The 16,588-nt window shown below is 50.0% G+C and overlaps 2 protein-coding genes across 4 annotated transcripts in view; one reads left to right on the forward strand and one right to left on the reverse strand.

Annotated features, from left to right (window-relative positions):
• Window positions 1–16,588, forward strand: part of LOC138848789 (uncharacterized) — a 26,459-nt gene continuing 9,871 nt past the window's right edge. The window contains exons 1-2 of the mRNA XM_089327196.1: window positions 1–227; window positions 5,695–5,861. Coding sequence (XP_089183322.1) covers window positions 210–227; window positions 5,695–5,861 — 185 coding nt within the window. The 5' untranslated portion in view covers window positions 1–209. The remainder of the gene's footprint in view (window positions 228–5,694; window positions 5,862–16,588) is intronic.
• Window positions 12,091–16,588, reverse strand: part of LOC103345257 (L-threonine 3-dehydrogenase, mitochondrial) — an 18,075-nt gene continuing 13,577 nt past the window's right edge. For all 3 annotated transcript variants that reach the window (XM_008248938.5, XM_017337742.4, XM_008248945.5), the window contains exons 7-9: window positions 15,575–15,665; window positions 13,652–13,921; window positions 12,091–12,732 (exon numbers count right to left, since the gene is read on the reverse strand). In XM_008248938.5, coding sequence (XP_008247160.3) covers window positions 12,593–12,732; window positions 13,652–13,921; window positions 15,575–15,665 — 501 coding nt within the window. In that variant the 3' untranslated portion in view covers window positions 12,091–12,592. The remainder of the gene's footprint in view (window positions 12,733–13,651; window positions 13,922–15,574; window positions 15,666–16,588) is intronic.

Genomic DNA, 16,588 nt, shown 5'->3' on the forward strand with positions numbered 1-16,588 from the left:
CTCTTTGTCTCATCCCAGGTGCAGGCACTCTGGTTGATGTGATCACCTGGGCCCGCATCAGCGCACCCTGGAAGCATCAGGAACACCCACTCCTCAGTGCCCTGGAGCCTCTGCCAGGAAGGAGGCGGCAGAAGGAGCACCACGGCTCCCACGCCTGCTCCGCGCCGGGCGCCTCCATATACCTGCCCGTTCATCAGCCTGGCACCGTGATGGTCCTCATTGTGCAGGTGAGGAAGCTGCAGCGGGGCCCCGGGCTGGAGTGGTGGGGCCAGACCCTGAGACCAGGTCAGTGGGGCTCTCCAGGCCACCCCTCCCCAACGAGACTGCCACACTCACAGGGTCTAGCAGAGTCTTTCTCAGACCTTTGTGTGCACCCAAGTCACCCGGGGATCTGGTATTTCCGACTCAGCCAGTCTGGGGCAGGGCCCAGGAGGCCAGTGCTGCTGGCCGGTGACTTCTCTCTGGGTGGCCCAGCAGGGGAGGGGCTGGTGAGCATATAAATGCAACCCAGCTAATCATGGGTTCCTGTCTAGTGCGCGGGCAGGGATACCTACCCTAGAGGTCCCCTCACCTGCAGGTGCTGGCCCTGTTCTGCCAGCATCACTCAGACACAAAGCTCAGGCCTCTGCCTCCTTTACTCGGGACTGGAGTCCCTAGAAACCTTCCTGAAAGGTGTGAGCAGACGCTAGAGCCCCAGCCCGCAGCCATCTTGCTGACCTCCCCTCTCTCAGTATGCCGCGCATGGCCGGGCTGCAGCCGCCGCGGGTGAGCACCTGCTCCTTGGTTCGTTGGTTCGGCTCCCCAGCAGGTACACGTGCTTATTCATCAGCCAGAGCAGCAGGCTGGGGAGACTCGGAGTTGCTTTTGGACCAGAGTCAGCAACCTGCTGACTTCACGTCCTAGGACCCTGCCCATCGGGATCTGACCCCAGGGAGCTGAGTCACATTCACCACACCTGCCCTGACCAGTCTGAACAGGCGTCGCCCATTGCAATCTGGTTGTCTGAGTTGTTTCCTGAGAACAACTTCGGTGGCCTCCCTTTCTCACTCCTGTGAAATCTGGTTCACAAAGGCTGAGAAGCCAGGGCCCTCTGGAGGTCTCTAAGTGTCTCAGGTCTGGTTTGGCCGTAAAACACAGCACGATAACTTGCTCGTCCAGCCAGATCACCCTCCTAGCTTCTTGTCCTGCAGCTCAGGGCTGGTGCCGTCCTAGTCTCCCAGGTGCAGAGTTTGATCCTTGCAGCTCTCCAGGTCGTGAGGTTGTCTCCAAGCCCTTTCCAAGAGTGGGGAGCCTCTGTGGCTTTGCGCCCCCCCCCTTCTCCATGGCAGCCGGCTTCTGCCACATCCCAGGGCTGTTTGTCCAGAGCCCCTCCCCGGGTGCTGACCCTGCATTCCCACACGTGTCGCTGATTTTCAGGAGCACGGGAGCCCTGCTGGTGAGAAGAGAAGCCCATGGGACCAAGCTTTAGCGAGCAGTGGATCTTCACAGATCCCAGAAAGCCTAAGGCAGGGGAGCAATTCTGCCCCGGGATCCACTGCCCCCAAACCCCCTGCAGGTCCTTGGGGGGAGAGAAGACAAGGGAGGAAAAGCCAAAGGGGCCTGCCGGGAGGAAGGGTGAGCCCAGCTGGGGTTTCCCTCCTGCCAGCTTCCCAGGCCTGAGCAAGTGGGGCGCACACTCTCGGCTCCCACGGTCTGAGCCCCAGCACAAGGGCAGAGCCGCTGATAAGCTAAGTGAGGTCTGGGATTCGCTCCAGCATGGCACACACCTGCCTTGTTTTTCTCTGGCACAACTACAGCCAGGCCTGGAGAGGATGGCGTGGTGGGCAGGCCTATGCAGAGGTGGGAGCAAGATGGCTGGGGGCCAAGCACGGACCCCTAAAGTCGAGCCACCTGCATTTGCTTTCAAAGGCTGCCGGGCTTCCCAGCCTCCAGATGGGACATGTGGCACAGCCACCCTGGCCCCAGGAAGCGGGGCGAGGCAGCCCCTAAGTAAACCTCTGTAAATCACCTTATCTCGGGCATTCTGTTAGAGCCGCAGAAAGTGGACGAAAACATGGCACCTTCTCTCCTTTCAAAAAAAAAAAAAAATAAAAGTACCACCCAGCATGCAGATGTGTGCTGGGTTCTAGAGCCTTTTGAGATGTGACAGATGGGATGAGAAGTCAGGAAAGCTGGGGCCAGCACTGTGTGGTGTGACAGGTTAAGCACAGCCTGCGACGCCAGCATCCCGTACCAGGGCGCGGGTTCAGGTTCCAGCTGCTCTGCTTCTGATCTAGCTACCTGCTACTGTGCCCAGAAAGCAGTGGAAGATGGCCCATGTGCTTAGGCCTTGCCGCACATGTGGGAGATGGAGTTGGGACCCGAGCCCTAGCAGTTGTGGCCGTCTGGGGAGTGAACCAGCAAATGGAAGATCTCTGTTTCTCCTTCTCTCTTTGTCAGTCTGTGTCTTTCAAACAAATAAGTAAGTAAACTGAAAGATTGGGAAAGCCACTTGGGGTGGGGTGAGCAGCTCCCTGGAGGAAGGGAGTGGGAATCGGGGAAGATGTTAGCTGCAGTTAGACATGAAGACAGAAGGAAAGACAGGAAGCATGACCTCAGAGGAGGCCATGGAATGAAAAAGGATGCCAGGTCACACAGCAGTGGGGGCAGGGGGCAGGGGCAGGCGGTAGCGGAGCATCTTCCAGTGGTCTTGGCCTGTCACCTGGCCAGGAAGATTCCAGCAGGAAGCCAAGAAGAGCATTCACAAAAGGCAGTAGAAGTAACGTGGAAAGCTCTCCTTACCTCCTCTTCTCTTTGAGTCTCAGTAAATATTTTTTAAAGGGCATTTCTAATTATTTTTAAAATATTTATTTGTGGCCAGTGCTGTGGCATAGTAGGTTAAGCCTCCACCTGTGGTGCGGGCATCCATATGGAGGCTGGTTTGGGACCCAGCCACTCTTCTTCCAATCAGTTCTCTGCTAGTGGCCTTGGAAAGCAGTGGAGGATGGCCCACATGCACCTGTGTGGGAGACCTGGAGGAAACTCCTGGCTCCTGGCTTCGGATCCACCCAGGTCCGACCTTTGTGGCCATTTGGGGAGTGAACCAGAAGATGGAAGACCTTTCTCTCTGTCAGTAACTCTACCTCTCAAATAAATAAATAAAAAATCTTCAGGAAAATATTTATTTAAAAGACAGAGTTTTAGAGAGAGAGAGATCTTCCATCCTCTGGTTCACTCCCTAAATGACCACAGTGGCCAAGGCTGGGTCAGGCCAAAGCCAGGAGCCAGGAGCTTCTTCCAGATCTCCCACATGGGTGTAGGGGCTCAAGCACTTGGGCTGCCTTCAGTTGATTTTCCAGGCCATTACTAGGGAGATAGATTGAAAATGGAGCAGGGGCTGGCCCCAAAGCACCGTAGGTTAATCCTCCGCCTGTGGCGTCGGCATCCCATATGGGCACCAGTTTGAGTCCCAGCTGCTCCTCTTCCAATCCAGCTCTCTGCTGTGGCCCGGGAGGGCAGTAGAGGAGGGCCCAAGTGCTTGGGCCCCTGTATTCCCATGGGAGACTGGGAAGCAGCACCTGGCTCCTGGCTTCAGATCGGCACTGCTCCAACCGTTGTGGCCATTTTGGGAGTAAACCAACAGAAGGAGGACCTTTCTCTCTGTCTCTCCCTCTCACTGTCTGTAACTATACCTCTCAAATAAATAAATAAAATCTTTTAAAAAAATGGAGTAGCCGGGACTCCAACTGGCATCATTATGAGATGCTGGTGTCTCAGATGGTGGCTTTAGTTGCTATGCCACAGTGCCAGCCTCATAAATAATTTTTAATGTTTACTTATTTTTATATATCTGAAAGGTAGAGTGACAGAGATGGAGAAAGAGAGTGAGAGTGCTTTTCCATCCACTGGTTCAATCTCCAAATGTCTCAACAGTCAAGGCTGGGCTAGGCTGAAGGCAGGAACCAGGAAATCCATCTGGGTCTCCCACACGGGTAGCAGGGACCCAAGTAATTAAGCCACTCTGTGCTGCTGGGCAGGGAGTACATTAGCAGGAAGCTGGATCAGAAGCCGAGATGGGACTCAACCCTAGCTTCTCCAGTATGGATGTGAGCAACCCTAACAGCAACTTGACTCACTCCACCACATGCCAGCCCTCTAGTACCTAATTTTTGAATGCTATGATAAGCTCTGTGTGTGGCCTTCTGGGGCTGCACCACTGTCAAACCTCAAGGCCTGTTCCCAAGATCCCTGCTCCTTGCTGCTTATTTCTTATGGAATTCTCTCCCCTTACTTACAGGTAACTTGCCTCTGACCCAAAGAATATGATGACGGCCAGGGAATGTCACTTCCGTGTTAAGTTAGTTATGTGGGACTCTGTCTGGTTAGCAGACTGACCGTAACACTCCCTGCTGGCTCGGTAGAGTGAGGGGCCATGTGGGGAAAGCCCCTGAGGGAGAAAATTCTGGAAGCCTCTAGAAACTGGGAATAGCTTCTAGGAGCTGAGAGAAACTTTCAGCCAATAGCCAGAAAGAAACTCAGGCCCTTAGTCATAAAACCACAAGGAAACGGATCCCGCCAGCAAACCTGAGCTTAGAAGAGGGTTCTGCCTCAGTAGAGGCCCAGGTGGGGCTGAGTTCTTGCCTCCAGCCCAGTGAGACCCTAAGCAGAGCACACGGCATGCTGTGCCTGGACCCCTGACTCACAAGAACAACGACAGAATCCCAGCCCCTTTCCTGCAAGGCTACCCTCCATCCTTCCAAGCATACACTGTGCTCCTCTCAATCCGACCTACTATCATTGAATGCCTCCCATCACATGCTCGGGAACAAATGCGGGCCTGAATAGACCACTTACAGAACCTCTCAATTCTAAACATCAAGGCTTTGAAGAGGCTCTGAAGATGGCCAATGGAGGCCCGTGCCACACACACGCCCTCCATCCTGCAGCCTGCAATAGTGCAAGGGGCAGTCCTATCTCTGGAAACCCCTGAGCTCTGTTGACCTGCACGACAAGTTCCTGAAAGCAATGGCCACCCGATTGGCTTGGCTTACAGCAGGGCCATCTAAGGAGAACCAAGACTCTGCAAGTCCCAGAATGTATTTCCTGGTGGAGAATGTTCGCCCAGGGTGGAGCAGGCATTCCTCCACATCCTGCCTGACCCAGGCCCGGCTTGTAGCTCCTAGAGCTTTGTCTTCCGCAGAGTGTCAGGGAGCCTGGAAGGTTGTTTGGCATTAAGCTCTGAAGGCTCCTCTGCTCCCTGGGCTGCCCTCCCTCCCTTCCCGCCACCTCCAGAAGCTCCTCTCCCGACTGGCTTCCTGCTTCTCCATGCCCGCCCCTTGTCCCACAGGACTTCCCCTGGGGGCCCTGTTCTCTTCCTGAACATCTTCCCTTCGCAGTGGGCCTCTCTCGTCTCCCACCCATCTCCTGTCCTAGCTGCCCCAGTTCACACACCCTGGACTGAAATGAGCTTAGTGCTTCTAGGTCCCGCCCTTCCCTACATATCAGATCCTCGCTCACTTCTACAGCCAGGCCCTGTCGCGCAGGTGGCTGAGAGAGGTTGGAGCAGGTTTCTCAGGTTCCTTGAGGAGTCTTGGTATCTTGATTCCTGCAGCCTTAAGTACACATCACCTGTTGCAAGCAGTGGATAAAGTATCAGCACATTGCCAATGATAAAAGCTTCAGCGAGCTAGTAACCGGATCGACTTGTTTCCACAGGGCTGCTGGCTGCTGGGATGGGAGCCAGGCAACCTGTTGCCAAGGTGGGGCAGAACCAAACGCACGCAGTCTCTGTGGAACCTGGCCCAGGACAGCGCTGGCCCTCCTGAGCTCCCAGTGGGTTTTATGCTGGCTGTACCAGCCTCCTTGAGAGGCAAGAACAAAAGGTAAGTCGGATTCTGGCTTCCCTGGGGAAGCTGAGGAATCAGCCAACCCATCCTGACTTCGAATGTGCTCGCACATGCACCTGCTCTGCTCACTTCTTTCTCACAACAATCCTCTAAAACAAATATTATTCTAGCCAGCTTTCACATAGCAGGTCACATCTCCTGGCGGCTAGTTCCGTAATGAGCAGTGTTGATCACGCTCGGCCACCAGAAGAGCGTACAGTCTGGGGGCAGGTGCACTCAGCCACACAGTTATCCTGGAACCAAGCCGCAGGGGAACCTGGGTCCCCCAAGCAGCAGATGCCAAGGTGGGAGCAGCCAAGTGAGAGACACTCTGCAGAAGACCTGGGAGGAAGATGAGGAGTTCCTGCTTTGTCCTCTGAGGTCTCTCCCAAAAAGGTGGAGGAGAAAAAGGTCTCTCCTTGAAAAACCAAAAGCCCAAGCACAGTTCTCCATCACCGTTGCATCTTTTTTAAAGGTTTATTAATGTTTATTTATTTGAAAGGTGCAGTTACAGAGAGAGAAGGAGACACACATAGGAGGGGCAGGGAGAGAGAGAGAGGTGTCTTCCATCCACTGGTTCACTCCCCAAAATGGCTGCAATGGCCAAAGCTGAGCCAAGCCAAAGCCAGGAGCCAGGAGCTTCTTCCAGGTCTCCCATGCAGGTGCAGGGGCCAAAGTACGTGGATCATCTTCTACTGCTTTCCCAGCCCATAGCAGGGAGCTGGCCAGTCCCACTGTTGCTTCCAGTGTGGCGCTAACCACTGTACACATTTTCATAACCTTGACCCAAATGCCTTTAGTAAAGACATCTTGGATAAGTGAGACCTGGGTGTCTTGGACAAGCATTTTGGCAGAATAGCAAGTTCATGACTTAATCTTCCATGGCTACACATCCCCTTTACACATTCTGAAAGCATGAGAACAAACACAGCCAAGAGACAGCCTGCCAGTAGTATACAACTAAGAAGCAACAATACGTGACTTGAAATTATGTTTAGTAGCCTGTTTCTGCATTTCCTAGTATTTAGATATCTAGGTTATCCACTAATTAATTAAGCTGAGCATTAGCCTAAGGTTCCAAATCTCTGAAAGATCTTGGAAATTATCTTCCAGCTATAAAAATATGTACTGTTGAAAGAAAACATTTATCAGTATCATGATTGAATTTCATTGAACACATATTTCCCTATCAAACCATCGTAAACATTATATAGCATTAAGTAATAACTGAAATTTGATATGCACACTTGTATAATTTAGGAATGATAAGCCAACTAAAATGAAATGCATGCTTGTGCCGTATGATAAATAAGGGAAGTGACATGGTTATTTTTTGAATCAAATTTACCAAACTAGCCTCATTTGTCAAAGGTTAATCTTCATTATGTGAATCCGTATTCTAAAATATTTCTGATTTGATATTAGAAATGTAATTTCCTTACTTTCTAGGAACTGTACACGTCTTCAGCGTATATGAGCATTATTTATTTATTTATTTTTTATTAGGCAGAGTTAGAGAGAGAGAGACAGAGAGAAAGGTCTTCTTTCCGTTGGTTCACCCCCCAAATTGCTGCTATGGCCAGCACGCTGCGTTGATTCAAAGCCAGGAGCCAGGTGCTTCCTCCTGGTCTCCCATGTGGGTGCAGGGGCCCAAGCACTTGGGCTATCCTCCACTGCCTTCCCAGGTCACAGCAGAGAGCTGGACTGGAAGAGGAGCAACTGAGACTAGAACCCGGTGCCCATATGGGATGCCGGCGCTGCAGGTGGAGGATTAACAAAGTGAGCCACGGCGCCAGCCCTGCATCATTTATTTTTTAAGAAAATGTTTTACAGGGGGAGGGAGATAGAGAGATATCAATCTTCCACTGCCTGGTTCACTCCTTGAATGGCCACAATGACCAGATAGGGCTAGGCCAGGCCAAAGCCAGGAGCTAGGAGCTTTATCCAGTCTCTGACATGGATGCCGGTGCCACAGGGACTTGGGCCATCCTCTGCTGCTTTCCCAGACACATCAGCAGGGAGCCAGATTGGAAGTGGAGCAGCCAGGACTCAAACTAGTGCCCATATGGGATGATGGCATTGCAGGCAGCGGCTTAACCAGTCTCACCACAACACCGGCCCCCAACATCGCTTACCTTTAAAGTTAGTCTTAATAGAGTTCCCGTAGATGAGGAACATAGTGGAACATATTAACACCCTCCAGGGACAGACAGGCAGCTCACCCATCAGGCAATAAGACATATTTAGTGGGCTCATAGTTTTGCTCCTACAACTTCAGCTGTAGGTCAATAACAACTTATAGGGGCCTGTGCTGTGGCGTAGCAGGTAAAGCTGGGGAGTGAACCAGCAGATGGAAGACCTCTCTCTGCCTCTCCTTCTCTCTGTAACTCTGCCTTTCAAATAATTTAATAAATCTTAAAAATAAAGAAATACATACATAAATAAAATAAAAAGAAGGGCAAGGGGAGGTGTTTGGCCTGCACATACATAGAGCACTGGGTTCGATACTCCTGACTCTGGCTGCCTGCTAGTGCAGACACTGGGAGGCCACAGCGGTGTCTCAAGTCATTGCATTCCTACTATCATGCAGGAGAACTCGGTAGAATTCCTGGCTCCTGGCTTTGGCCCCAGCCATGGGGTCATTGCGGGCATTTGGGGAGTGAATCAGCATATGGGAACTCTCTCTCTCTCTCTCTCTGTGTCTCTGTCAAGTAAATAAATTTTAAAAATTGTTTTATAGTAGTTTAAGACCTCTAGGAAGAAGGAGCTGCCCTACATTTCCCTGAGTAGACTAAAAGCCCTGGATAGCACCCCCACGCCCACACCCACACCCACACCCACACCCACACCCACACCCACACCCTGTATAATATATAGTGTACACAGTCACAGGCCACATGAGGACGTCCGGTCAGGGAGCACATATGCACCAGTGGCTATATGACATGGCGTGGGTGAACAGGAGGCGTGACGGTGTAGGGTCGTGTAAGGGCACTCTGCGATGCTCACACCACAACAGGACCCCCAGTGATTCACCTTTCAGAACCTATGAGCGTGATTTTAGAAACAAACGGGAGACACTGTGAGGAAGTTTTCAGAGGGAAGACTGGAAAGAAGCGAGCAGAGTGACTGGCAGTTTCAGGATCTGAAAACAAACACCGTGGTGCTTTCTCTGGGTTTTCTTTTGTCTCACATGTCTCTGAGACTGGGTGCTGGAGAAGCTGGCGGTGTGGCATTGCTGATAGGTGCAGGAAAAAGAAAAAAAAAAGCTCCCACCAGAGCCTGCTCTCTGGAAATAGGCAACCTACCCAAACAGAAAGGTTTTAGAAGGAGTTGCTGTGCTGCTAGCAAACAGGCAGAAGAAACTGTGGACCCAGCATGCCTCAGTGTCCAGCTCCAGCAGATGTCAAGTGGGAGCGGAGGCCTCCCTCCCTGCCAGGCTGCAGGAGGCGTCCTGGCCACCCTGCTGGGGCTGCGTCACAGAAGGGCAGGTTGGGTCACAGAAGGGCAGGTTGGGTCACAGAAGGGCAGGTGGGGAGCAGAGGCTGCTGAGGAGCAATCTAACAAGGCCCCAAAAAGCTAACTGAGTTTAGCTTGCAGAGCTGTTAATGAATCTCCTTTCTTTTTTTTTTTTTTAAGATTTATTTATTTATTTGAAAGAGTTACACAGAAAAGGAGAGGCAGAGAGAGAGAGGTCTTCCATCTGCTGGTTCACTCCCCAGTTGCTGCAATGGCTGAAGCTTTGCCAATCTGAAGCCAGGAGGCAGGAGCTTCTTCTGGGTCTCCCACGTAGGTGCAGGGGCCCAAGGATGTGGGCCATCTTCTACTTCTTTCCCAGGCCAAAGCAGACCTGGATCAGCAGTGGAGCAGCCGGGACTCGAACTGGCGCCCATATGGGATGCTGACACTGCAGGCGGCAGCTTTACCCACTATGCCACAGCACCGGCCCCTCATTTCATTTTTAATGTTTTATGTTGAGATCATTGTGGCCTTGCATGCAGTTGGAATAGTAATACAAGGACATCATTTGTACCCTTTAGCCAATTTCCACCAAACTGTAGCGTTTGAAACACTGTATGACAATGTCACAACCAAGACATTGACATATAGACAGCACAAGGCTCATAGCCATCCTCACATGGGCCCCATATGCTTTCTTCCCACCTTACTCTTGTCCTGACCTCTGGAAACCCCTGTCTGTCCCCTGTTGGGAATAGGAGAGGTACAGGTATGTATGTATTCAAAGTACTATTCCAACATGGGATGCCACCATCCTGCTGAGCCACAACCCTGGCCCTAGACCTGAAACTGAAACTACTAGAACAAAACATAGGGAAAACACTTCAGGACGTTAGAATGGGTAAGGATTTCTTTAAAAAATCAGATCCCAAAAGCACAGGAAACAGAAGCAAGAATATTTTATTTTTAAATATTTATTTATTTATTTGAAAAAGTTACAGAGAGGAGACACACACACAGACACACGCAGAACTTCCACTCCCTGGTTCACTCTCCAGATGGTTGCAACGGCCAGGGCTGGGCCAGACTAAAGCTAGGAGCTTCTTACAGGTCTCCCATGTAGGTAGCAGGAGCCCAAGCACTTGGGCCATCTGTTGCTGCTTTCCCAGGCCATTAGTAGGGAGCTGGATCAAAAGTAGAGCAACCGAGATGTGAACTGGTGCCCATATGAGATGCTGGCATTGCAGATGGCAGCCCTACCTACTATGACACAATGCTGGCCCCCAAAATTTTGAAGTTACAATCTTTTGAAAACTCAAAAAGAAAAAAAAATTTATAGGGACTGCAAACAAATGTATCAATAGAAAATATCACATTTACTCCTAATATAAATATAATATATCCTCCTAATATAAATATAAAAATAAAAATATATATAATATAATATAAAGCAAAATTTTCTCCCCAAGTTATCCTTTATACTGACTTTATGCTAACATCAGGTGTTGGTAGAAGTCAAGAAGGAGAGAAGCAAAGAGCAGTGACCTCTAGGATTCTGAAAGTATAGTTATTCGGTATGAGTATGTGGTGTGATTGGAAATAAGACCCAAAGTCCTTTAAAGCAGTGCTGTGACACTGCACAACTGTAGCATGGGCCTTGAGAGCCAACTGCCCTAGTATTCCCCCACATGTTGGCTGTGGTTTGCAATGAAATACCCATCCCTGTCTACTGACCAAATTACTCACGGACTTGAAGATTGCTGCCTCTCAAACAACTTCAAAAGATGATTTGCTTTGAATCTACCAGATGATCCAAAAGTGGCCTTACAGACAAAAGCTAAGCAGAATATGAATAACATTCATAAAGCTGATATCCTGGTTAACAAAAAAATCTGAAGCCCCTATAACTAATGTTAATTGTCTGTGGGAGTATTTAAATTCTCATCTATAATCATAAAAGCTGTATAGGTTGAGTGAATTGAATGTTTTTTGTTGGGGTTTTCACAGCGCTTCTTCTGTTCAGACACCTTAAGTGTCTCTGGTATGAAAGTCATAAAAAATTGACCAGACAGTTCTGTCATCAGAAAATCACTTTCTCATAGTGAAGCCTATGTTTCTAAGCCTTTTTACAAGTGAAACTTTTGATTAAAAGACATCATTAAAAAAAAAAAAAAGACCAACATTGTGGCGTAGCTGGTAAAGTCATCCATATGGGTGCTGGTTTGAGTCCCGGCTGCTCCACTTTCAATCCAGCTCCCTGCTAATGCACCTGGGAAAGCAGCAGAAGATGATCCAAGTGTTTGGGCCCCTGCCACCCATGAGGGAGACCCAGATGAAGCTCCTGGCTTTGGTTTGGCCCAACCCTGGCCATTGCAGCCACTGGGGTAGTACACCAGCAGATGGAATATCTCTGTCTCACCCTCTTTCTCCTCTCTATAACTCTGCCCTTCTAAAGAGTACTTTGTTTTTATAGCCTTTAAAATAAAAGATTTGAAACAGGGTTTGAAATTGTTCTAAACTAGTTGGCTGTGGCTGGGTTAGAATAATCGGTGGCACCTTGAGTCCCATCTCCCACTTCCTGAGTCGCTCTGAGAAACCTGTGTGATGCTGACACTGCCACGCCAGGGACTTGGGCTCGGACAGAGAGGTAATTAGCAGGAGGGCCGGCAGAATGGGAGGGGCTGCCCTCCCCTGGCTCCCTCATCTCTGCTAGTCTGCATTCCCTGCAGATACATCTTCCTACAAGAAAATAACTCCGACAGGACAATTTTCAAAGGAGTGTTAAAAATCTCTTGCACACACTATAATGGATTAACATCACCACTTTTGACATTCTGCTGGGACAGTGAAGAATATTTTTAAATTAGGGTTGCTTCTTTGAAGGTCTTTATAATGTAATACTTGGTCTCTAATCAACAGAGTAACAGAGTCTTAGGAATGACATTTAAGTTGAATTTAATTAAATAGAAATCTCACATACTTTCATGTTCTTAGATACATTTTCTTCATATTAATTAATGGAATGGAAACCATCACGACTTCATTCTCCATACTATGTGTGTTTAGGCAAAGAGCAATGATGGAGAAGTCCTCACACCAAACCTCTAACACTTTGCAAATGCTTGAAGCTAACTCCATTCTCCGTGCAGCGATTCAATATGAGCTGCTGGAATCGAATCCAATTAGTCCCTCAAGTCCAAATAATGTAGGTGCCCGGGGTCAGATGGTTCCCTCCAGGATTCACAGGAGATCCTTCGCTTTGGATTCCTTCAGTTGGCTTGGGCAACTCTGGTGTCAGAGCCATGGAAGTTCAACATTGTAGTCACCAGCTCCGGAAGATCAAAATCGTGTTTCCACCCCCAGTCCTTCCGGGCGTTGCTATCATCAAAGTTCATTGGCCAACTATCCGCTAGGAAAAGATAGGGAAAGTAGCTTAGGTTATCTGGGTTCCAGATTGGCAAACTGGTCTTCAACACTTTATATAGGGGTCTATCATACCAGAAATGAAAGAGGATACTGATATTCCACCTGAGTGCAACAGGTGCAATATGTATGTGCTATTATGCACATACAAATTATGCATACAGTCCTCCACTTAAGACTGCTATACTTGGGGCCAGCGTTGTGGCATAGCGAGGATGCCAGCATCCCCTGCGGGCGCTGGTTCAACACTCAGCTGCTCTACTTCCAATCCAGATCCCTGCTCATGTGCCTGGGAAAGCAGTAGAAGATGGCCCAGGTTCTTGGGGCCCTGCACCCATGTGGGAGACCCAGAAGAAGCTCCTGGCTTCAGCCTAGCCCAGCCCTGGTTGCTGCAGCCATTTGGAGAATGAACCAGCAGATGGAAGATCTCTCTCCCTCTCCCTCTCCCTCTCCCTCTGTAACTCTGCCTTTCAAATAAATAAACCTTTAAAAAAAGAAAAAAAAAAAAAGACTATGCACATGCTGTCATGCATTGTGAATTTTACAAGTTAAAGTCTCACAACTTTGTAAGGCAGGAATCTTATACTCCAATCGGGGCTCTGGGCCACACGTGGCAGCTGTTCTCCTATCATCTCAGCTGCTTCCATTTGCCCTCACCATCTGTTTTATAAAAACGGTGAAACGCAGACACGCTGTTTGGAGTGGAAGCATTTCCCCCGCGCTAGGTGTCATTCCTCCGAGTCAAAGCCTCTGCTGCTTTCGGCTCAACACGGGCTCCTTCTCCAGGACCCCCGGGGAAGGAGCTGAGCTCTCGTCCCCCTCCAAGGCTGGTGTCCCTGGGCCCCCACAGTGACGGCAGAAGCTTTGTTTAGGCTTGGAGAGTGGGTGCCGCGATCCGTACTGACCTATGGCCTGTCGCACAGGATCCACGTGGTACGTGATCTGGAATTCCGGCACGTGCTTGAGGACCTCCTGGGCCAGCTCCTCGGGGGTGAAGCTCATGGCGTTGACGTTGTAGGTCCTCATGGAGAGGCGCTCGGCGGGTGCCTCCATGACCTCCAGGGTGGCCCGGAGGCAGTCGTCAATGTACATCATGGGCAGCCTCGTGCTCGCTTTCAGGTTGCACTCGAATTTGCCACTCTTCGTGGCATCGTGGAAAATCTGCACGGCGTAGTCTGAAAGAGAACACAACCATGACCCGGCCTCTCGGCTCGAGGCAGTGGTTCTCACGTCTTCACCTCAAAACCTCCTCAGGCCCTGAAAACAGGAGACGTGGCCACGGGGCTTGCAGCAACACTTAACTGTGTGACACAGGGTTCACCGGTTACCTTTTCAAAGGACAAGAACCCCACGTATTACATGTAACATGTATGACGCCTTACATGTCAAGGAAACTACTGCCCAAAGAACGTTTACTGAGAAGAATGGCAGACTTTCTGTTCCGAGACTCTCCTAAGCGTCTGGCTTAGCAGGAGACAGCTGGAGCCCCCTCCTGTGCTCAGACCGTCCCAACACCACCAGCAAGGAAGATCCCACAATGCACTTGTGAGAGGAGGAGGAAGGAAGAGGCGAGCACCATCTCCATACTGGCAGGAGACCCCTTGAAGGGTGTCAGGATGGCAGGCACCTCCAGATCACACCTGAAGAATCATCACAGTTAGGCAAAAGGTTTTCGAAAGTAACCAGAGCCAAAGCCTTCTTAAAAATTGCTCTGATTTTGTTGAGTGTCTCGTATCTCAGGGCTTCTGATGTGAGAAGGATCCTTGATGTGGGAATTACTGAATATTAGTCCAAAATTATAATCCTTACATTCCTTTAAAAGATGCAATGCACGCTTTTTGAGTGTAGCTTAATAGAGCTCTCTTTCTGTTAAGAAACAAAGGCTATGGGTGGGCGTCTGGCCTAGTGGTTAAGCCACTGGTTGAGACCCCTGCACCTCCCAGCTCTGCTCCTGAGTGTAGCTTCCTGCTTACGCAGGCCCTGGGGGGAATCAGGCAATGCACAAGCACTTGGGTCCCCAGCACTCATTGGGGCGACCTGGACTGAGATCCTGGTTCCTTGCTCCTTACTTTGGCCCAGCCCAGTCCCGGCCATTGTGGGCATTTGGGTAGTGAACCAGCAGATGACTGCTCTGTCTGTTTCTGTCTGTCTCTCTCTACCTTTCAAGTTAAAATAAAAAAAAAAAAAAAAAAAAAAAAAAAAAGAAAGGCTATGTTCAAAGAAGGAGCCTGCTGCTTATTGGCCTCCCCAAGTTGCGAGTAGTGAATCTGCTGTTGCACATTATGTCTTTTTTTTTTTTTTTTTTTTTGACAGGCAGAGTGGACATAGAGAGACAGAGAGAAAGGTCTTCCTTTTCCATTGGTTCACCCTCCAATGGCCGCCACGGCCGGCGCACCGCGCTGATCCGATGGCAGGAGCCAGGTGCTTCTCCTGGTCTCCCATGGGGTGCAGGGCCCAAGCACTTGGGCCATCCTCCACTGCACTCCCTGGTCACAGCAGAGAGCTGGCCTGGAAGAGGGGCAACTGGGACAGAATCCGGCGCCCTGACCGGGACTAGAACCCGGTGTGCTGGCGCCACAAGGTGGAGGATTAGCCTATTGAGCCACGGCGCCGGCCGCACATTATGTCTTATTCCAGCACCGAGCTCCACCGGGCCATGTACTTTGCCGCCCTTAACAAGCTAAGTCACCAGGGTCCAGGGTGCTTCTCGGACACACATCTGGGAGAGAGTGCAGAACTCCAGATGGCACAGCCGACACCACATAGACTCTTGCCAGCTATGAGAAAGGCTGTCTTGTCTACAAAACAGATGGAAAACCAGCACTCACCAGTTGTGCCCCCTCCAGGTTGCGAATCTGCTGAAATGATCCCGGGGTATCTCAGGCACCGGAAATCTAACCCATACCGGTGATGATAATACTGTGAAAGAGAGAAAAAGTACTCAAAACAGGAATCTTTTAAATTACAAAATTAACTCACAAAAATCTATCAAATTATAAGAAGAAAAGTTGGCCTTTTTCTGAAATATCATGAAGTTATAGTGAAACACTCCAAAAGAGAAGGAAGACTTTAGAATTTTTAGGAGTCATTCACTTTCTTTAATAAACGCCTCAAGTTTAGATCTTGGGTAGTGAACCAGCAGATGACTGCTGCGACACAGCAGCACTGTACAGGACAAATCCGTCTGTGGTAGGGATCGCCACACTTAGAGGAGTGGCGTTTCTGCTCACTGCCCTCAGCAGTTCTGTGTGAGTGTGTTCCTGCGGTGTGGCCTCGGAAGAGGACGGGGAGGGCAGTGGGTGAGAGAGCAATGATTATGAGAAATTAGATACTAGGGCCAGCAGTCATGGCCCACAGCACCAGCATCACATAAGGACACAGGTTCGAGTCCCGGCTGCTCCACTTCTGATCCAGCTCCCTGCTAATGTGTCTGAGAAAGCACCAGAAGATGGCCCAATTGCTTTGGGCCCCTGCACCCATGTGGCAGACATGAAGCTCCTGGCTTTGGCCTGGCCCAGCCCCAGTCGTCGTGGCCATTTGGGGAGTGAACCAGCGAATGGAAGAGATCTCTCTCGTCTGTCTCTCCTTCTCTAACTCTGCCTTTAAAATAAATAAATAAATCTTTTTCTAAAAAAACAAGAGTCAGATACCAACTAAAATGTACTATAGCTATACAAAGAGTATTAGGAATAAAATAAAACCAGAGGCTGGTACTGTGACATAATAGGCTAAGCCTCTGCCTGCAGCACCAGCATCCCATATGGATGCCAGTTCTAGTCCTGGCTGCTCCACTTCTGATCCAGCTCTCTGCTAATGTGCCTGGGAAAGCAGTAGAAGATGGC

This window comes from Oryctolagus cuniculus, chromosome 2 (genome assembly GCF_051225735.1).
Source record: "Oryctolagus cuniculus isolate XC-2025 breed Fujian yellow rabbit chromosome 2, ASM5122573v1, whole genome shotgun sequence".
Classification (NCBI taxonomy): domain Eukaryota; kingdom Metazoa; phylum Chordata; class Mammalia; order Lagomorpha; family Leporidae; genus Oryctolagus; species Oryctolagus cuniculus.